The sequence below is a fragment of the Caloenas nicobarica genome, chromosome 1, assembly GCF_036013445.1.
Source record: "Caloenas nicobarica isolate bCalNic1 chromosome 1, bCalNic1.hap1, whole genome shotgun sequence".
NCBI classification, from domain to species: domain Eukaryota; kingdom Metazoa; phylum Chordata; class Aves; order Columbiformes; family Columbidae; genus Caloenas; species Caloenas nicobarica.
In genome coordinates this window covers 109420892-109444401 of record NC_088245.1, presented here as the reverse complement: position 1 = coordinate 109444401, position 23510 = coordinate 109420892, and the positions used below count along the sequence as shown (strand labels likewise).

The window sequence follows — 23510 nt, the reverse complement described above, 5'->3', positions numbered from 1 at the left end:
TTACCAGCAATAAGACTCATAAATACAGTATTTATTTTAAAATCTTATTCTGAAAATTATATTAGTGATTATGGCAACATTCCTCATGATGACGTTAAGACATCACTAATGATATTCTAGACTACAAAACATACATAACGAAAATAAGGGTTAACATCTTCAAAATCAACTGAAAAACCTCAGGACCTCCTAGAGGCTGAAATGCCTCAGAAAAAAATAAACTTTTGTCTCTACCTTTAACACGGGTAAGAAAAAGAGAGGAAAAAAAGCCATCTCCTCATGCATGTATTCACAAAATTGCATAGCAACCTATCTGGGAAAGCCTACCAACGTGTGTGATCTGCGCGCTGTGCTTATTTCTCATGGTAATCTTTTATCGGGGAACAACACCCTGTTTGCTGAAACAGCTCTGCTTGTATAAAGTGACAGCTTGTCCAATAAGCAACAAAGGACAGTTTAGTTCTCAGTACAAATAACCTGGCTAAATCTAGATGAGCTTGCTCAAGAAACAGAGCAATAAAGCTTCATTCTCAAACCAAGCTGAACAACGTGGTTACCCCATGCTAACGCAGCCCCAGAGCGTCTGGGTACAGAAGGGAGCTTGTTCAGAACCAGCCAGGACATGTGCCCAGCCTGGGCTGGCCTGGATGTACTGATCAAAGATTGTGATACAGAACGTCACCTTAATGTTATTCAAAGATCTGACTTTTTAAGTTCTTCACATAGGACTGGCCTTAACACCTAGAGAGGTGGTTGCCCTTACCTTGACTATGGCATCTCGTGTCAAATATTTCACTACAAACCAAATTAACAGAAGTCCATAACTCCATAGGAGAAGAATTACACAGGAACTAAGCCAAGAGAAAAGCATTTGCTCCTAAAGGGCAGCCAGTATGTACCTCAGTTTTACTCCAGAACAATGTGTAGGTGTCTGTCTGGATGCACTTCTATTATAACTCAAAATATAAGTGTGATAAGGTGGTAAATAAGGGAGCATAAATGATAGTTACTATTAATTTTAGGAGGTGGTCAGATACGGGATAGTGGTACCTTGTCAGTACCCCAAAAGGGAATATAAATTACATATGAAAAGTATGAGAATATATGAGAGAATATGGTAATTGCCACAAATAAGGAATTATGTCACTTACCTTATTTTTAAAAACAGATTTAAGCCCATTAACAATCAAACAATGAGTTTATTTGCAGGATACATTTATCACACATAGAAAACAATACTTATTGTTTGGTTGATTAAATAGAGAAAAAAAGCAAAACAAAAGCACAATACATTATTCAAAGTGTTCCATATATTTGTTAGCTGACATTTTCAAAATGAAGATTTTTTTTTTTTTTTTTTAAAAAAAACATGATCAAGAACAATGCATAGTGGCAACAAAGGGTCTAGAAATTTAACATTCCACAGCTGTGAGTCAGTGTGAAAAATAAGGCTATGCAGAGGAAAAAAACCCCACAGTGAATTTCAAAACAATACATATTCCATTGATAGGCTTCAGATAAGATCATTGGAGCATACAAAATCTAAAAGCAAAGTTATGTAAGGAAAAGAGGAATTTAAAATATCAACAAACAGCTTGGGAAGGAAGAAACTAGACTTCTCTAGTGACGGCTTGGAAATAGCCTTCAAACTTTCAAATTAGTATCAAGTGACGGTCAATTATACTATGTTGCTGCAAAAACCAACCCAAGATGAACATCCAGAGGTGAGAAATATCCAAGTCCATTTTACTAAATAAGTTACAACTGCCCATATCACTTATTCATCACATGGAATGACAAAGCGTTTTTTTAAAAAAAAAAAGTTTGATGACCAGTCACTGAATGATTCAGTGAAAGGCTGGAAAACACATCTGCATGCTCTGAAATGTTAATTACAAGTTCTTTTCACGTTTCACGCCAATGTAAATGGAATGAATGGAACTGCAGCGTCATATCCTGCTCTTTGTTCCTGTCCTTTCACACGGGCTCAGCTGCGGGAAGGTTTCACGCAGCTGCCGTAAACTGAGGTTCATCGCTGCCCTTAGTCGCTGCCATCTGCTCTTCACATGATGGTAGTGGATGAGTCCAAGGAACAAGAAAAAGTCAGAGCTGCCATTTTCTGGCAGGCCCAAGTACAGTGCTTCCCAAATGCTGCATTAATACAGGATATGTACCTCAGATAACCCAGCCACTTAAATAACTAATCTATGTAGTGTTACACGAAGTTCAGGATAAAAGGGGTATAAAATAACTGCTAATAATGGATCTTACCTGAGTTAGATTCAGCTTCCTTACGAAGTCACGAGAACAAAGCTGAGGCAAGACTGGTTGTGGGACCTGGTCTGAATGCAGGTGTATAGAATGCATATTTTACAAATAACTATTTATAGAGTTTAACTCACATCTTTTAAAAATAATTAAATACACACTAGGCTACATAAATCTTTATAACGCTTCCTCATCTGTCATAAATGATATCCAGATACAAATCCAGATCTTTCAGGTAGAAGATACAAAGAATTTATTTTAAAACTTATTTGCTACAGGTCACCCTTTGCCATCATGTAAAATGTATAGGAAATTATTAGAAAACTTGGATTGTTGATGTTCTAAACTGAACAGAAATATATCCTTATTTCAAGACAGCTGAAACATCCTGACTGCCATGGGAAGGTCTGTCCTGGACACATATTTCTCCAGTATACTCTACACAGTCTCGCTCATCCCATTTATTGTTCAGAACAGCACAAATAGCAGCACTTAGAGAGTGATGGATTTCAAGGTTGACCTCTTTTAGCTGCCCTAAAAATCTGTGTTTACCGTGCTCGTAGCTGAGGCCTCACAGAAAGCATGAAACATTTTAAACACCAGCTGAACAAAACTCATGCAGCTGTGGTTTCATTATGTCCATCACTTGTCTTCTGTCAATAAAGAATTTAGATCAGTTATGTGAGGAAAACATAGCTGCAATTTTAAAATCCAGAGAAAGCCATGGAATTCATAGAAAGGGAAAAAAAGCCTACATTGCAGAGTATGGAGGACTGCTTTAAGTTATCCTGGAAAAAGCAGCAATACAGCCTGTGACTGTGTGTGTATCTATTATATGTATGTATGCCTGTATACGCGCACATATACACACAGAATCCTTATCACTGAAAAATGTAACTGTCAATACAGTTGCTTGTTTCATTCTGAATAAAAGGATGAATTAACAGATTTTCCACTGTGGCTCATAAATTGGGCTGATCTGCAAGTTTGTCTATACTTTTTCTAGTGCAGTCTCTTTCATTTAACTTCTACGAAAGCAAGCTTGTTTTAATTCCCTAAGTAAAGAGTGTGTAACTTCCCACATGCTAAGAAGCTACCCATTTTCATGTCATATCAGGCATTATCAAAACATGCTATGGAAGTCTTTGCTGATATAAAAAAATGCTCATTAAAAAAACCAAATCAGAACAATGACTAATTATGGAAATCTTCCAGCAACGTGCAAGTAAAAGCTACATATAACACTTCTCAATGTTAGACATTACTTTTTTCCATCTGATACAGATTTTAAAATGCATAGTATATACATAAATAGCAGTATCCATCCAGTCTTTAAGAGTGTTCCGTTTTATACTCGTCAATATGCCCTACAAATATATTGATGGATTCTGTATTAAAGAATACGTTACATTCTGAGGGGCTAATTAGAATGAGAAGTGGAAAGATTTCATTTTAAGGAAAATCTTCTTTTCAATTTTTAGAAAAAACAGAAATAGAAGAAACATCACAAATACTCCAGAGTAAAAATCCAACACACAAAAAACATTGTGTCCTTCCGCATTCCCTCTTGCTAAATAAACAAGCAAAAACCCAGCAAAACCCCTCCCAATAACTGTATATACGGCATTTGCTTATTGTATAAGCCATATGTTAGGATCACAGGAGAATGGATCCACTGAACAACTGTTTCTTCAGAGAGTGGTCTAACTTAACTATTACCTTTGTCTACAGGTAATCTAAGATGTGCTGTGTCACCATTCATACCTAGTTTGCTTAAAGTCTTGATTCAAAGCACTCATACATACCTACATTGACCCTTATTCACTAGAATTCCAGCACATGGAAATGGACCCATGAATTGTTTGTAAACACTTCTAGCGCTATCTCTCCCATATGAGATAACCAGGGTTTTTACAGTGTACTTGTGTGTCTGTTTTGCTAAAACCATGACCAATGTCTTCTCCCCCCTCTTTTTGATTATGACGTCAAACACACATTGAAGTTCTACCTAGCCTAACTGTGGCTTTCAGTGATTGTGTAAAATAAAATAAACAGGATTTAGTTTCCTTTGATAAAACATCATGTTTTGGTGGCACATTAAATAAGCAGGAACAACCTGCCAGCCTCATTATAGCAGATGTAACTTGTGTATGTTAATTCAGAAACTCTGCTTTTTTAAAATCTGTGCTACATCTCCAAGAGGTATACTATGCTAAAAGATTTTCCCAAGCAGTTAAATATCAAACTTGAAGTGTTTTTCACAGAATGTTTTTGAAATCACCACAGATGCATTTGTTGTTGCCTTAGATAATAAGACAGCACTGTAACTCTGATAGATAAATAGTAGCTATTTTGAAAAGGAAATATCCAGTCTTACGAAATTGCATTAAAACTCCTAAGTGCAAATTAATTTTGTGCACTGTAGATTGGGCAAGACACAGAGGAAAGTGGCACAGAGCCACTGAAAGGAAGAGCTGACATTAGTAAGCAGCCGCTTAGGTGAGCTAGCAGGCTTCTGGAGCACGGCCCCAGAGCCAGGCTTTGTGCAAGGACCAGGCTGCTCCTACCCCTCCTGTCCACGGAGAGATGGCAGAGCTGTCCTGGCTGCCCTGAAACCTCTGTACCTTACCAGGAAGGATGATGAGTTAGACCTTCACGGTGTTACTGGAAGAAAGAGAAGCCCACTGGCAGTTTCTGATAGTTTGGTTTTCCTTTCTTGCACTTTGTGTGGCTCTTAACAGCCTCCAAAAGGGACACTGGATTGACTGAAGTAATTACTGTTTCTGAGATCCGTGCCAACATGCCTGGGTTGAAATGATTTAAAATGAGAGGCACGGGCCTGCCACCCCACAGAGGTGAACTTCAGGAGGCCCACCCAGCCTGTGACAGCACTGGAGAGGTAAGTAAACTATCAATAACACAACAACAAATACACAAACGTTCTCTCATTACTGCTTGCATCATCTTAAGAGAAGAATAAATCTTCAGTAAGTGTGAAGGCTACTGAGCAAAAATACAGTAACACATCAGTGGGCAAATGGAAACATAGTTTTGAATACATGCAGTAGCTCCAGGAATTGGGCTCAACCTCACTTTTAAAATTACCCAGGCCTTTACCTCCAGTGCCAAGAGAATCTATGCTAGCTGGGCATGAATGCTTCATTACTCCCTGCAGGCCAGTCCCTGTGAGCTTAGTTTCCACTGCAGTTCCTGAGGAAAAGGCCATTTCTGTAAATGAACTCTGAGCTGCAGCAGCTCCTATGCAGAGCACTGTACCAGACAGAAGTTGCAGGACATTTTTCAAAATTTTCATATTTCGAATATTTAGGCTACCAATCTAGAGCATTTTTTCTTTTTTTAATACCAGACGATACTGAGTCAAGGCTCTGACTGAACCTGATTTATATAAACTAGGCAATATATCACAGGAGAACATAATAGTCAAGAGATAATCCTATGGGGTACAAACCATTACAGACTTGAAGAGCTTCAAAGTATGTCAGACATACTTCAGTCAGCAAAACACTGACTGTTCTACCGCTGTTCATTTATGAACAAGGATATGGTCCATATTCATTTCAGAAAGCAAAGCCAATTGTTTGAATAGTTCAATTCACAACCATATTCTTCCTCTAAACAATTCTGATCTGAGACCGGCTTCGGCTAAACATCTTTGTTAGCTATCTTTGAACAGAATGAATCCTAGCAAAGGAAAACAACCCTTTGAAAGACAGAAAACCATCAGTGAGTTACTGTACATATTACATGCATAGCCTCAGAAGATAGACACAATAAAAACAATAGGTTTCACTTTTAACTGTAAACAGGTATATTACAGTATTATTTTCTGAGTAAAACAACACAAACATAGGAACAATTGTGCACAGCATACTTCAGCACTCAGAAACTAAATTTCATTTATCTTGTAGCTATTGCTGACAAATATTGCCTTTAAAAAACTTTCAGCTGCATACGATAATATACAACAGAATGTGTAAGAAACACAGACATGTGGCCTTTGTTATCCTCCCACCTGCCTCATTCTTAACAGAACAGGGCACTTCTCATCTCCATCCTGAGGACAACACGCTTCCAGTCATTTTGCCCAGCTGAAAAGGAAAGATACTAATGCATGTAGCCTCTCTCTCCTCATTAACACAGGGTAATAATTTACTTAGCTTTTCACGATTTGAGATCAGACTTTAGGGCCTCTTAAAATCCAGTTTGGTAGGACACCAGATTGAAATAAACAGAGTGAGACACTCAAGACTATGGTGACTACGAAATGATCAGAGCCCACACAGATTTTCTGACAATTATTCAAATTATAAAATAAAACCTTAGTGCTTTTTTCTCCCACTTTAGAAATGTTTGAGGCCAAATAATTCCCTTATTTTGAGATCTAAATTCATGAAGTCTTAGGATTTCTCCTGTGAAATTTTACAATGCACTTTCCTCAAAATTAATACAGTGCTTGAAAAGTATATAAAAAGGTTCCTACTTCTTTCCATTATATTTCCCATGACCAAAGCCACAACATTGTACAGATTTCAATTAAAACAGATACCACCAGTGATTATTCTTTCAGTGTCACTTTAAGGGAATTATTTTAATCTCAGTACCGAACAAGGTTTAAAAGGCAATGGATTTATTATTTCTGTGTACTTTGAGAACTGATGGAAGTGTATCCAATATTCTATCGTGCTGTCACCATCCAAAGTCCCAGTGCAACATTGGCAGCCAAAAGTGCACTACCAGCAAGCAAAATTAAAAAGCCAACAAGCTCTCTGTTTTGTTTTTCTACAATCAGGGAGCTCAGAGTGGCTTCTAGGAATGAATTTAATATCCACTGACCATCCAAAGCAAAGCAGGGTACAGCATTGATAACTGCCAGTGCTCCTGACAGTGAAATGAGGTACCTGGTTGACATTAGTTAAGGCTCATGAATGACATCCAAGAAAATGTAATAAAAAAATAATACAAATGATATTTTTTTATTTCTAGTATGCAGAGAGAAACATATAAGGGTTATCTTTTTAGCTGTTTATAAGGGTACAATGAGTTTTACACCATAACATACCATTTCAGAGACTTGCCTTTATAGATTTAATTTGGTTTTAAGCACTAGGTTTGGATATGTTAACAACCTGCACTCTTCACAACCTGGATGAAAGCAGGAGACAGCAAAACCACACTTAATATTGCTCATCTTCCCCCCTTGCTTTGTGTGGTTTTGGAGCAAGGTTATAGCTCTGACACCATGCCTGAAGTAAGAAAGTATTCTAGACCTATGACCTAAGTATGAAATAATTATTAGGAATATTTTCCAAAACACTCCCTTGCTGGAGTAAGTAAATGGCTAGAATATGATTAGAAATCTGGCCTCTCTCTCCTACATACCTGTTAGGCAGAAAAGTTGAGTAGATTTCTGTGCGTGCATGTGCATGTGAGAATGAGGCAAGGGTAGATCTTTTTAATTGTTGGTAAAGGCTTGCTAACATTAATACCTACCTCCATCCTACAATGGCCAGACAAGAAGATATATGACTCAGAAAGCATCTGGGTCAGCATGAACCTTGGTGTGATGCCAGAAAAGGAGAGCTTATGCAGCATCCTTAGTTTTACGGACTACACTGAACTATGCTGTTCTATAGCCATGTGTAAACATTTCAGTTTCTAAGGCTAAGGATTCTTAAACTAGCCATATTCAAGCCTACTAACCTTCATGTACGCGTATATATATCACCTCATTCATTAATAATCATATTTTAACTGAATTATCATCCTGCTTTTTGAATAGGCTAAGGTTTCTGTTGAAGAAAAAAAAACCACAACAGCCACACCCTTTTATTTATTTCAGTATAATGACTCAAAAATTCTAAAACTCTGACATGACAAAGCTAGCAATAACATCTCATTTGTCCTGCTGTAAATTCAGGATTACTTGGACTTCCTCATCAGAGCTGTTAAGATTCACTATCAATAAAGAGTTAAAAAAAGCACTGACCAAAAATATCCTGCTAAGCACAAGAAAGTGAGATATTTCATTTTGAGCTTGGCACATGGACAATAATCAATGCAGAGATGGGATAAAGATGTCAAAACACTACAGAAATGTTTTAGAGCATCCTGTCTACAATGATATCCAACTGAAATTTTGCTGGGTCACCAAATTCTAAACAGTTCCCTCCTTGCCTTAAAAGAACAAACACTCTTCAAAGGATACTTGCAAAATGTCTCTATCACCACAGGCAGATCGATGCTTAGAAAGTTTTGTCGTGGTACAAAGCTGCTGAGACTTACTGAAACGAAAATATAAAGATACACAAAACATGAACAGTCATTCCAGGATTGTAACATTATGAATTTTAGGTTATATTCTTGCAGAAAAATCAGATCTTCAAGCATGAAATAACCAATCTAAATATGGTTTTGCTTGGTCTTTGTTTTCAAAAGAGTACAGCCATTAAATCTTTCTTAAACATGGTCACTATCATAGTAAAGTCACTCCACAAAATACAACTAGCATGATTTCAGTAAAAGTAGATCTAAGATATATATTTTCAGAGGCAACTGAACATCTGTAGTCATAAAAACCACACTGTGTAATTCAAGTCCTTTTCAAAGAAAAACATATAAAAAGGGATCACAGTTACCAGACTGTTTCAACATATGCAGTCCACATGTATACATTCATACTGTGGGTGGACATGTGCACTTTCTCTGAAGGCCAGAAAATTCTTCTCCTGCAGTAGCTGCAGAAGATCCTCCTGTCCTGAGGCTGAGCTCATGGTGTATAGGAGTGGGGTGGATAGAGAGCAGAGTTTTAGCACCACTCTGAGAAAGCAAAGGCTAAGAGATGTGCGTTACATATCTTAACACCCACTAGCGAGTACAGAAGTAGCTTCTTTTTCTGTCTTCAGATGATACCTTAAGTGACTCCAAGATGTAACTTAGTGCAGCTTAAAAACCTGGTGACCGGAAAACTGCAGTGTCAAGCGCCACATGACCTTGAAACACTTTGTAACTTCTTTGAAGTTGTACATGAAGCTTCAGCTGACTGCATGTCAAATGTGTAGGAGAGACACCTCGAAGAACATTGAGGTAGCTTTAGAGTGCACTCTGCTAGTACAGGGATGCTCCATCTGGGTGGTCTCCTAAGTCTTGATGCAGTCCTTCAAATTAAACAGCAGTCTCAGACTGCCAGCCCCAGGGACTGTTCGAAAGCCTTAGTTCTGTGACAGCTGGAAGAGCGATGCCTTTCCTACTAGAAGGTTTCACTCATAGCAAACCAGCATCTTATCGCCAGAAGGAAGAAGTTTAGGTAAATTAAGGCAGAACTAGAAAATCAGCTTAAGAACGCGCTTGCACAGTATCAACAACAGTCACTCTGTCCCCAAAGAACAACTCTGATGGACGTTGAGGCCAGCCACAATGGCCTGAATTTTCCCTACCAACCTGGGAAAAAGTTATAGCCCTAAGAAATACTGTCCCCCGAGAGATATGCAAAAGCAGGAGTTCAAATCCTACTCAATACAAACATCCCTTGGGAAGGGAAAAATTTAACTCACCCTTTGAGAGATTTTAAAATCAGAGACTAAGACACGCTGGAAACCTCAGCACTAGTACATAGTACACCAAAAGTGCTGCTAAGTATATCTTAGTTAAGAGCAGATCGGATTTCTTCAGGTTCAATAAACAATTCAAGGACATCTGACGAAGACAAAGGGAAAGTAGTTCCAAAGACACATGAGACAGAGAACTGCTCCACTCAGTCACATAAACACACTTTCTTCTGTTAATTGAGGCCCTCCTGATGAGTCAGAAGGGATAAGTAGTACAACCGGCAAGCTTACCATGGGATGGAGAGATTTGGATAGCAAGGACTCCCAAAGAAAGAATGGGTTTGGTGTGGCAACAAGCAGAGAACTTTCCAATACCAAAACTGCCACAGCTGTGCCAAGATGGCTTCAAAATCATGTTCTCTCTTACCTTAGCTTAAGAAAGACCTTTGATTCAGGGGAACTGAGAGAAAAAAATAAGTCTGTTGGACTACTGAGTGAAGAACATAACAGACAGAAATCCCGAACACCACACAACTCAGAAAGTCAGAGGCATCCAAGTCAAATGATATCCAAAGCAAACAACTCATCAAGCTGAAGGCTGATATCAGAACGTCTGATCAGACCTCTTGTCTGTGAGCCAAAACGGCAAAATGGCTGAGGCAGCTACTGTATTCAAAGGTTTCAAAAGACACACACTTCAATATAGTGTAATTTCAAAGCGTAACTGCCTCTTGACAAACACCTAATGGCCACTAACAAGTCACCATCCTGAACCTAAGTTGTGTCTACATTCAGAATGGATCACTAATCTCTCTCCCTCTTTGTTACAACAAACTTTCTGCTGTTCCTGACAGCCACCAGACATGGATCTAAATTCCAAACCTTGCTGCTGAAGCAATATCCAAAACACAATGAAACTCCTCAGGAAGTTGCTGCACTGAGCTCTAGACACTATATAGGCAATGAATTTAGTGGCTGTAATGGATCAAACCTCACGAGAGCAAGCAAATCTGTCCTTTGAGGAATAAGAAAAGAATTACAAAAATTATGTTGTCCAGGCTTGTCTTCAAAAGACACTGCTGGGAAGAGGTGAACAGCAATGAGGCAGGGCGAGACAAAACATTCATTGTTTTTCCACTCTGATTAAACAATTCTTTGACCTGGAATTAACGTTTCTTTTGTTAGCTAATTCTAGATGGTGTTGGCAAATATTGAGAAAAATCCACAAGAGACACATTTTAATTAAAAATTATTTGGAGACTAGGTTGACCAAAGAGGTTTTCAAAACCTCTTCATGGGGCAAAGTGCATGCATACTATGGGGGAAAAGGACAGTATGGCATAAGGTATTTCTGTGTGCTCTCTAGAAGAACTATACGTGTAACCCCTTAAATACGGGTTGAAAGCAAAGAATGATCATCCTCAGCAATAATGGGAAACAAGCATGGAGATACTGAGAAACAAGATCCTAAAAGACAGACCTTCATCAGGGATTATGGCTGTTGTTCCCCAAAAAACTCCCCAAAGCTAGGAAGTAGGGTTTTTTTAAGAAAACTTGGTTAAGACAGAAGTAGGAGACTGGTCCAGCTTGGGAAAATCATCTTCTAGTAAGTTCCATTTTATTTTCATGAAGGAAATCTTGCAGTTTTTTATCCCTGATGGGTGATGCAGATACAGTAACATTCAGGGATATGATCTTGCCTCAAGCAGTGAGAATTCCAAATGTGAATGTTAGTCACCAGATTCTTCCCAAATGACAAGGGCCAGAGAAGGAAGCCAACATTTTGCAATACCAGAAACGACAGGGAGGAATAAAAAGCCCATACAAAATAAAGACGAAACACTGCCAAGTTGCATGGCAATAATGACAGGGCCCTCCATTTCAACCTTACATATCATCTGTCCAACTTAGGGAGAGCCTCTCAAGTGTAACTGGCCTGCAGTCAGAAAAGTCTAAAAGTCTTGAGTAATACCACACGAATTAAACCCACAGTGTGAATTTTATTAGATTACATTAGATACTCTTTACAGAGAGAATGCTAATTAAAAAGATTGATCAATGAGTCCAACCTAAACAATACACATTCCTGATCATTCCTGCTGGTTTAGTTTTGGCCAAAACTCCAGCACTATAAGTTCATTTATGAGTATGATCCTTTACATTTTTTTTCATACTGGAAGCAAGAGCTATACATAGCATTTGTACCAACAAAAATATTTTTCCCAGTATATTTTACTTCAAGGAAACAGAAACATTTTGTAGAAGTAAGGTGTATAGACTATTTCTTGTGAATAGCTAATATGGATATAAAAATATTGCATCTGGAAGCTAGCTTCAAATGAAAATACGAAATAATTACTGCTTCTCCATAAATCAGGACTATGATGATGACAATACAAGCCTAAGTAGAAAATAATACATGCATAATCTTAGAATGTTTTTCAAACAGTACTGTAGTGACAATACTAGAGAAGGTGAAGTCATAGGACACACTTATCAGGTTGTGTGTTAAATGCGTCACTACTCTAAAAAGTAATGTTTCCTGCAGGCAGAATGATCACTGTAAAGAATAAAGCATTTGACTAAAATGCATTCCTATTTCAAAAGTCACACAGTAGAGGAAGAAATTATTTTCCTTTTTGAACTGTAAAAAAATGGTTGCCACATTCTGGTCAGTCACATTTGGAAAAAAAAAAAAAAATCAAACCTGTTGGGCCCAAGCCAGTACTGTACAGTGCAAAGTTCGATCTGAAATGTTTAGAAGTTGTTTCACTGGAATGCATGCAACTCTACGATGGTACAGTAGACTACCTGCTGCCCAAGCCAGGATTCTGTCACTTTAGCTCTGGTGTTTTTCCAAGGGGAGCATAGGTTGCATTTGCAGCAAAGTTTGTAACAAAGTCAAGCTTTTAGCATTCAAATTAGCTACTCAAAATGCAATTCCAAGAGTATAGTAAATCACTTTAGAATATATTCCTGTAAATTGTATTTTCACACAGTAACTTCTTAAAGTAGAACTACCTCTTTAGATGCAATAACATTGTTTTCTGACATCTGAAATCCTGACAGGTTTGATTGTTTTGCAGAATTACCGTTCAGCAGGAAACACTGCCTAAAACTCTATTGCTCCCACACACTGGGAAAAAGAACAATAACAATTGTTCTAGACTACCTACAGATTGTATTGTTAGAGATCAAGAAAGGGAGCTTAAAATAATTATCAAACTCTATTCTTAAGATTTGTTGCTGCATTTGGAATAGATGTCATCAAATACAGAACTGTGTATTGATATCACACAGGTGAACAATGTTTTTCCTCCTAAATGGCAAGCAGCCAGAAATAACAAGTGAAGAGATCATATTTTGGGCTCAAATAAGGGTATAGTGTAAACAAGTAGAAATAAATAATTTGCCACAGAGTATCAAAATATGACCAGCACAGAAAGATAAAGACTGACAACTAAAAATATGTTTATGCAAGAGTGCTAATGGATTTACACTACCAGATTTCATCACTGTTTCCAAAGCTCTTTTGTATGTAATTCCAGTGCTTACTCAGAAAAGTACAATGCCTTGCTAAAGAGGTACTTCAAGACGTCTAAAGTAAAATCTCCCCCTGTGAGGTACAGCTGTCTGTGAGGAACAGACAGGTTCCTCACGGGAAGTAACAGTAGTTTAACACTTCGTACTTTTTAAGCCCATCCGAAGCTAAGCTCAAGCTGCTAAATAGGGATGTAGATGAGTTTATTCATTCTTTCCATACTTGCTCCAAGAGCAGAATTACTTTTTACTTGTATACCTGGCTCAAGGATACAAGCTGGCCTAAAGGAGAGCCACAGTCCGTTTCAAAGTAAGGAACTAAATTGTTATATGTTATTTAATTTAGGGCACTCAAGTAAATGAAAAAATAATTAGGTAATAACTATGTTGTGATTGTAATTGTGGCTCATTAGTCATGGGAATCTGCCACAGGTACTTGGATATTAGGTGTGATTTAAGCAGTGATGCTTATATTCCAGGAAAGGTGTTAGAGGAAGATGCCCTAGAGATTTTATAATAACATTTTGAGAAGCTTACGTGTTAGGAAAATGCAGGTGCCTGGTTCCCATGACTAACCTGAGTGAGATCTGTTATAGAAATAGCCCTTTCATACTTTTCTGAAAAATACAACTCTCTCATATCACATATGGTTTCTATTACCTTTGTAACTCATTGCACTGTGCACATTTCATTTTAGGCCTGAGTAGTCCATGCCTCTCCTCTGGCTGTAACAAGAAATGGATTCTGCATTAAACAAGTTAACTGACAAGTACTCTCAGATCTTGTCCAAGCAGCCAGCCAAAGTAAACCATATTAGAATTTTTTTTTTTAAACTGTATTAAAAGGTAATACCTACCTGTGTACTGAAGATGCATGGGGTGTCCTACATACAGCATGTCAATATGGGGTGGATGTTTTACCCTGATTAGCCTTGTTTGGTTCTCTAAAGAAGGAGTCACACAAAAGCTTGGAACAAAGTCCTTCTGGCAGTCCATGTTGGATCGACAAACTTTGCTGGCCTCAATAACTTTTCGTGCTGGCAGACAGGCATACTGCAAATGGCAGTTAACATTATTTTAAAATGTAAAGTTGTTTTCCAACCAATCAGAATACTCTCCATTCCTTTTTAAAGCAAAGGAAGTGCCTCATTGATATACTACCAGCCTATGTGGAGCTGAAATCTGCATCTTTGGGGTTTTTTTTTGTCAAATCCTGCAGAACCTCTACCTGATATATATTAAACCTGTCATTCCATTTTTGGTGGAATGTGGAAGACATGGTGTACACATGTACCAAAATAAAAGTTAACTGTTTTTAAAAAGGTACACACATGGACAACAAAAAGCAAGGCATCTAAACTTAAGTCAGTGATTTCCAATGAACAGAGCCTGCATCAATATACTAGTGACTTACCTGTTTAAGAAGTTTTAGGCTTCATTGATCTAAAACCTCATTTGACTGAAGAAAACCTTACGTTGAGCAAACAAACCAAAAAACCTACTGCCTGTGTGGTAGCTAAAAACCCATTCTCAACTAAGATGAACACAGGACTTAATGCAGTGCTGCATCCCTATAACACTCTTTAGCTCAGCAGTCTGAAAGACCAGATCTTTCTTGCTCTTCATAAGCCACAGAAAGTACAGTGGAAAGGAACAGGAAATTGGTTTTCCCCCTCATGTCTCTTGTAAAAGCTCAGTCATAATTTTCCTTTTGTTCTTAAAGGCAAGCAACAAAAGTTCTTAATCTAGTGTTTGCCTTAAGAAAAAAAAAAAGGGGGGGTGGGATTTTCTGGCTTCTTAGCTTGATAGTTACACTCCCCATAGATACATGAGTGTCAGACACTCTCCATTAACCTCAATAAAAGCGCTTTCCATTCTAGTGACGGGGAGAGGACACACTTGCAAATACTGCTGCACACTCCTGCAAAGACTATTTTAAATAAATGTTCAAAAACTCATAGCCAGTCTAAGGATACTTGAAGGTCACAGGCTTCTGGATGCTTTTATTTCACCTCTGTTCCTAAATAGCAGCTATGAGCTTAAGAATGTCAAAGCTCAGTGAGGTAGTGATTTATCGAATCTCGCTGAACTCCAGGATGTTACCAGCCACTGTCATATTTCAAATGAACCACTGGTCTGTGCTCAATTCTTAGTGGCTAAATACCACAAGAAAATCCTGGAGTGTGAAGTTTACTATCTTAGAAACTGTAAATATAGCAGATGTAGGAACAGATTTATTTCCATTTCTTTAGGTATTCATCACTAGAAGTCAGAACAATAATCAACTGGCATGTGTAGAAGTTTACACAGTTAGCACGTGTGCTCTTTTTCTTGTCAAGAGAACTGTTAGAAATACTCCATCACTGTCAATATGGATCACATATTTTAACAAACTTTTCTGTATTTTGAAGAGAGCAAGGCAAAATCCTACTGAGAAACTTTACATTAGTTTCCACGTGTTGCAAGAAAATCAACACGGTAAAAAAGGAATCAAATAAAGGCCCTGATTCTGAGAAATTGGGCAATCTCTAGGGCCTTCTCTTGCACGTTTTTAGTTTAAAACAGCAAGCAGCACTGCTGGCTTCAAACAAAATAACTGAACAGATAGTCCAGCCTTTGCTTTGCCTGTAGTGCTCAGTACCTTTAAAGACTGAAGCACCAGAATAAGAAATTTCACCTTCTTCTCAAAAGTTGTTGGTTTTTTTCTCACAATATTCTTATCCAGTGCTGAAAATCAGGAAGTGTCTTTCAGCCTGAAGGAATGAGGGGTATAAGATCTTTTCTGGTTCTTCCAGAGACTCTCTGATTGATCATGGGAAAAATCATAACTAATATTTTGGGTTTTTTCAGCTGTAAATGGGGAGAAAAACACACATAGACCTTTCTTATAAACTGTAGGTATTATTAAGCATTTGAGTATGCTGAATAAATGTTGTTAAATAAGTACTGATTTAGTTTAAATAATTTCAGATTTACCAAACAGAATTAGCAGGTTAAGTAACTTACCAGGTGGCTGTCCAACTTATTGCTATATGAAAAGCAAATGTCTGTGAGGCTGTTGTTACTGCAACATTCAACTGTGCCGTCGAGCCTTCTATAGACTAAAGAACATAGGCATAGAGCAAACAATCAATATTATAGTAAATTCCTGAAAAGAAATTAGTCTCTGACAAAATCATTCTGTAGCCTTCAAGAATTACAATAATTCACACAGCCTAGATGTGGTTCAGACAAAACTAAAAATAAGCTTCACCACTTTAGGAATGTCACCTGATTTCAATCATGTCACTAACTGATTTTTTCATCTTAATAAACATCCTAGAGATACTGGGGATCTAGCACTGCAATTTTCTGAGCATTATGAGTTACAAAATAGTTTTATCCCTTGCCCCTAGCTTGCATTAAGGTTTGGCATACAAATTTGTTACTTGCTGCTATATTGATTTCACGGGCTGGTGAAATGACCAAGACCACATGGAAATGACCAAGACTGAAAATATCCTTGGGAGAAAAGAAAAAAAAAAAGGGAAAGCCTTTACAAGATTCAGGTTTTGAAACCTTTCCAAGCCTTGAAGGCTGCAGCAGTGAATAAATGATGCTTTAAACCACAATTTAATTAGTCTGGTACAGAATCTTTGTATGGATGTTCGTCAAATAAATTAAACCTAACTTACTCTATAACAGCTTTAAAGAACAAACAAACAAAAAACCCCACAAAAGAATGGTCACTGTGACAATCTGTGTCACAGCATCACTGCAGTACCTTCCTTAGGTAGATTAAGCCTGTGAAACTCGTTGCTGATTTTTCACTGCATAACCTGCAGTCCACTAACATGGAGCTTTATGCCTGGGGCTGACACGTGCAAGCACTGAACTGTACAATTCTTTTTTTCAAGTACCCTGAGGCTAAGCAACCACATATGTTTTTGAAGAGTGAATGACCATGAAATTAGTTTCCTTATAAACTACATTGAAAACACTTTTTTTAAAAAAAAATTTCATGAAGGTTCTTGAGGTATTGTTTTCTGTCTAGCTTCATACTCAAATAGTTTACTCTCCATTTGTTTTACAGTCAAGTAGATAGGGTCCATTTGCTAGATACATTTTTATTGATATTCTATATTTATGTCAAGTTGCGAACTGTCAAGATTTTGACAAATGACAGCTGCTAGAGAGCAAACAGAGTTCATTTAATTTCAGAGGAATATTTCTCACTGCTGGAGGCTTATGGGTCTGAAAATGCAGACAGACTGGTCTAATTAGAATGCAGCAGTGGGGCAATGGGCTGCTAACACAATACAGCAACCAAGCTCAGAAGCAATATTGGCTCTCTAGTATTAAGTCTCTAGTATTTCAAGCTAAATAAGACTAGTTCAGTTGCAGAATATGCAGTTTTATTATCCATGGCTCTGAAATTGCAGCAGAATCTGAGGATATATACCTACAGCATCTAAGAATTGGTTCTTACTTGCCATCCCAACCCAGCTGAAAGCATGTGCCAAAGTTGCTCTCCTCTTCAGAGGGATAATCCAAACTCTTAGGTCTCTAAAACCGGATCTTATCCATACTCCACTGATTTCCAGTTTAAATATTTATCTTAGTTCCAGCTGTAAGACTACTTTCCTTACATACTAGAAAAAATTATTACCTTTTCAATCTCACAAGAGAACTATAATGCATCAAAAAACATGGCTAGTTGAGCTGTCTGACCTCCTTTTTACTTCCAGTATAATGGAAAAAGTGCAGTGACAATTTTAAAGCTCTGAATACATCATATAGGCTTTGCTCAGCAGCAGCCCCTTACCTTTGGAATTCAGTCTCCATGGATGCTTGCATGAAAAAAACTCTAGGGAACTTTAGGGCATGTCACAAGACATTCAGCCAATTTAACTTGACTGTTCTTTTTCATTCTACGTAATTTTTGTTTATTGTTCTAGTTTAGTTCAGTTCACTTTTTTTTTTGTTTCTCAGGGGTAAGCCCTTACAGCAACAACCACTCTATGTATAAATGAAAACAGAAGGAAATAGACGGACTTTTAGAAGCAATATGTACAATCCAGACAAAACTAAGTTTGTGGCAATGAGATTGTGAGGTTGAAGAAGCAAATGAAACACAAAACCAATGTAGTGAGACACATCAGAAGTGGCCATAATAAAGCACATCACTGGGTTAAGCCATACAATTTGTAACGTAATGCTGATCAAAGCAGTAAGGTAAAATGTGGAATTTACATCTGCAAAAGATCACTGAGTTGATCCTTATAACTGAACTAAAAATAGAGGAGATAATTGTATTACTGCTAATAACCAAGTAATGCAATATCCTGAAGAGGCAAATTTCATTATTTGGATCATACAGGATATTTGTGCAGGATGATGGGAAGACCAGAGAAACCCTTCTATCCACGTCTTTCTCACTTTCAGATTTCATTAAAATGAATGGCATATTGGTCACTGCTTAAGAAAGGATGGCAGACATGACTTAACAAGAAATCTCTACCCACCAACAAATCCTAAATCCAAAATAGTCTTTAAGACATGATAAAATTACAACATAATATAATGAAGAGATCACCTAAACTCATACCTCTAGCCGGAAAGCTTAATTGCTGTAGGGTGGCTGCACTTATACAGTAGCCGACCTGTGACTTTTCTGAAATGTCTCCCAGACAGGAATTCCAGTCTTCAACACTATAAACTGGGCAGTCTTGTAGGTTAGTGACAATGTCTCCCACAAAAAGACCTCTTGGTCCATTGGCAGGAGAATCCTGAGAAAAAAAGTGAAGTCAGTCATGTTACTGTAGTTAAAACTACAAGGATTTGTTTACGGTTCTGCCAAATAACCATGAAATCTTTGGGTTAAGACACTATTTCCAGAGAAACAAAAAATCTCAGGCTCCACTAGAACTGATATTTCAACTTACGACAGAGCATTACAAAAACAACATCCTTCACAAATAATCATTTATTTAGTGCAAAGAAAAAGAAAAGAGCAAGTCTCCAAGTGTTCAGGGGAACCTCTTCAAATTCGAGTTGTTATTTTCATACAAGTTAATAAGTTGTGGTTTTTCCTACAATTTTAAGTTCAAGAAGCTTAAATTAATACCCTGAATCTTTCAACAAAGCAGGGTGTACCTATACCTTCAAAGGTATAAAGCATAAAAAATGTCATTCTCCTCCTGAGTTATATCAGTTCACGTTTAGATCCAAGACTGAATCCTTTGAGCTCCTTTCAGCTCTACAACTGTGCTGTATTTGATTAAGTCAGAAAAAATCAGCCCTTTCCAGCAACTCAGCAGTCTATCTCTACTTGCTTCCAGCTGACCAAACAAGGAAATCAGCTCGAAATATTCTTTAACATTAAAACCAGATAGCAATAACTAGAGTAATAAGGCAGTTTCCAGTAGCTTTACTTGGAGCCAATAATGAAAAGAAGTTAAAAACCAAACCAAAACACCATAGAAATGAGCCTGCAAACTCATCTCAAATGTCTAAATAGTTTTATAGTACACTGAATACTCTATAATTTTTTATGCCATGTTCCTTCATTTACTAATACAAAAAAACATAAGACCAAGAAGGAAACTTTAAGCAGACAAAAAGTGCAATAATATTAGACTCTGCACAGTGCTGCACTGACCAAATTTGATGGTGGTAATAAGAGACAAAGGTACATTTCAGGTCACAAAGCACATAATATGAAAACATTAAAGATCTTTTCTTACCTCTGCAACTTCAGTGACAAGTGCCCCAACACCCGTGTAATAGAAAGGGAAAAGAATGGCTGGCAGCAGAAACAAAACTATGAAACTTGCAACACCGAGAACAAAATTATGCCATACTCCTAAAAAGAAGGAAAAATATCATGTTCCTAAATAAACACTAATACCAAAAAGGTGGTTTTGAAACGGAAGATCCTACAAGTTAGCTATTTCATCACATAACGTCACTTTTCTAAGTATATAGTGGGCAGAGTATCCAGAAGAAAAACTGGGCTTCTGAACCAATTATTAAACTACAGTTTCTATCTACAAAGTTGTCATCAATCATAAATATTAAAAAACAAGTGAAATTAAATGTATTACTTGTCACCTCATACCAGAATAAACCGTTGATTGAATTTAAGAATATTAATAAATGGGCTTATATGTGTATAAATACTATTTGTCCTATTCAGCAAGATGTCTGAAATTTAGTTGCAATTCAGTATTTTTCATGGTTATGTCCACTCTATCAATGAACATAATTACATGTATACGTGCCAAACAAATTTGAAAAAAGGCTTCTTTTACAAGAAAATCTGGACCTAAAACAACATCAAGAAACTAAGTTGGGCAAGCTGCATTTTCTGATACATTATTTTGGGCAATGTATTTGCAACTGCAATCTTTATAGTATGCTGTTCTCCACAGGAAGAAATGAACCACTATCATAAGACACGCTTGGCTTCTTTCAACATCCAGTACTATACAAATTTTCTCATTTAATTCATGTTCTTGGACAACCAACCAATGCAGAAAAACTCTTCAATGTTGGAGACTCCTTATTTCTTCTTTACAGTGTTTCATCTTGTTAAGAGGGCTTTGATTCAATTCTATATTTACAGTACAGTCACAGGACAGGAACGGAAGTAAATACATTTAAAAAAAGAACTAAACCTGTCTTTCTTGCACTGTATACAACACAGGAATCATAACATATGGCAGACTCTGGCTAACTCCACATGTCACACGGTCTTCTACATTTCTAATGCTGCAGAAATGAAGCACATTTTTGGAGTGCTTTAACTAAGGGTTTGTTGCCATTTCCACTAATAGATGCTTCTTCAGGTGATTTCTCTTCCTATAGTTTTTAATCATATCTCATTGAAAGGCATTATAATTATAGGAAAGTGCTGCACAGAAGCACTTTTCATCTACCAGGCATGGAATTAATGCTAAAAATATCCCAGGTCTTAAAAGAACGCTCCTTCACTATTCTTGAACTCATGATGCCATCTGCTGTACAACAAATATACTCTCTAATATCCAGAGTATGGATGGACTACAAAATGGACAATATTTGGTGTCATTCTTTACTCTAGCTCTTTTACTTAGCTGCCATAAAAAAATCTGAAAGGATGCATCTGTAAACTCAGATCTTCAGAACACTGAGCGTAGGTTCACTCAACTGCTCTGACAATTAAGAAAAACTGAGTCAGAAAAACTGAGTATCACATTTTATCATTATCAAACATCCTAGTTCTGAAACATATCTGTTATTAGCGGTAAAAAAAGCATCTATTTGTTAGATATAACTGACAACAAGTCATTGATGCTAACCAGTCTTGTAACATGCTTGTTCCTACCTTACATTCCCCTATCTCAAGTTTCCCAGGAAACCTGAAAAATTATTATAGAAGTTTGCTTGCCATCAAAAACAAGCAAGCGATTATTTTCTATTATAGCTTACGATCTTATTTTTCTAGATGACTTCTCAGGAATGTATCTGAGCAACCCATTTTGAAAATTGGTATGTATTTTACTTCTGTTCACAGTAGCTGGAAATGGAAATTGATTAATTTGAGAAACAGAGCTTCATAAAAGTTAGCCTATTGCACTGAATGATTTTGGTTCATTAGGCTATTTGGAATACAGATATATTTACCTGCCTAACATTTATCACCATTTACCTGATTTATGAAAGTTTGAAAACATGCTTTGCTAAAGGCTTCTGTATGCCCAGCCTAAAACTCTCTTTATAACATTTTAGTTACAATATTCAAGAAACCATATTAGTATCTAAACAGTACAACAGACTGACTGCTGTCCTATTGTCCCCTGCAATAGAAAGTCATCAGTATCAAGAACTAAACCAAGATGCTAACTTTTCTACCTCTATTTCAATAATTTGGGAACCAACTTTGTCTCTAGAAATAGAAGCAGTTCAGATAGCATAACACACAGTCTCAGTCTAACTTTCCACACTAACAGGGCTCTAGCTCCCAGTAGCCAGAGACTTCAAAAAAACATCAAATCAAAAACATCTGGAGGTTATTTGGAGCCGTAAACTGTGATTCTTTTTGGATGTTTGTTTTTCAGCCTTTATTTCCTCCTGATGGCAATATCAAAACACAGTGACCTATATAGTAACATAACTCACGCATCACTGAAAATCGCTCGCAATGCTACCGAAAATCACTTAATAGATTGTTCCTATTGCAGAAAATGGTAGTGAATTGCTCAAGAGTGTTCACCTGTGACAGCAAGTCATGTTCTTATGCCACCAGTCTTCTGGCTGAGTATTTTCCAGCTTGTGTGCTCCAAAGTTTTCCTACTTAGGCTATACAATATGAAGAAAAAAAAAACGACAAAGGAACTTCTGCACCTGAGCTGGTGTAGGAGCTTTTTCTAATGAGAGGAAGGTCAGAAACCACATTTTTTCCCCAACCACACAGCTGGAATTTCTTATGCACAACTATTCTGAATCGGATCTAGGATATAGTAACATTTTTCATGACAGGAAATTGGTACTCATTTAAGCTCCTAGAAACTGATGTCTTTCCTCCAGAAAACAGCACAATATGGACAGTAATGATCAAATGATTTTCTGAAATCACAGCTTAAGTGCAGAACAGAAGGATCACCTTTAGGTAAAGAGAAGCTTTGTATGTCTTCATTTTAAACCTTTAATCCTCCATCAAGGATTCACAAATGCTGCCTGTAGAATAAGTAACTGTGCTAAGCAAAGATTTAATAAAAAAGCATTAACTATTACCGGCGCAAAATATCCTTAATTGCTGTACTGGAGATATCAGTTGCAAGTGGGTTGTGAAGAGGTCAACAAACGCTCCAGGATAGACAATGAAGATAAAAATCCCAAATCCGTTAAATCGAACTTGTTCTCTTAAAAAAGAAGAAAAGGAAAAATGAAGGGGTGTTACTGCAAAGAAACAAATGAAAAACAGAGATTCTACATTCTTTTTGACTACAAGAATAAATAAAGTTATAATTCTAAAACTAACTGATGAATAATTTAAAATAATTAAACTAAAGGATGTTTTCTGCAATAGTTGCCACTTTTAAGCAGCACACATTTGTGAGCCTGGTAAAAAATAACGGATGAAAAGTATAAGTTCAACTTCTTTTCTGTCTGCTGG

At 37.2% G+C, this 23510-nt stretch overlaps 1 protein-coding gene across 4 annotated transcripts in view; it reads right to left on the bottom strand.

The window, feature by feature from the left end:
• Positions 1-1309: 1309 nt before the first annotated feature.
• The window catches only part of MBTPS2 (membrane bound transcription factor peptidase, site 2), a 36963-nt gene continuing 14762 nt past the window's right edge, over positions 1310-23510 (bottom strand). The window contains exons 5-12 of one of the 4 annotated variants that reach the window (XM_065644450.1): positions 23129-23256; positions 20098-20216; positions 18960-19140; positions 16379-16473; positions 14230-14425; positions 8495-8570; positions 7123-7187; positions 1310-6377 (exon numbers count right to left, since the gene is read on the bottom strand). In XM_065644450.1, the coding sequence (XP_065500522.1) occupies positions 6313-6377; positions 7123-7187; positions 8495-8570; positions 14230-14425; positions 16379-16473; positions 18960-19140; positions 20098-20216; positions 23129-23256 (925 nt within the window). In that variant the 3' untranslated portion in view covers positions 1310-6312. Of the gene's footprint in view, positions 7188-8494; positions 8571-14033; positions 14099-14229; positions 14426-16378; positions 16474-18959; positions 19141-20097; positions 20217-23128; positions 23257-23510 lie in introns of those variants that run through there. The other 3 variants (XM_065644444.1, XM_065644460.1, XM_065644469.1) reach the window with 3 other exon arrangements.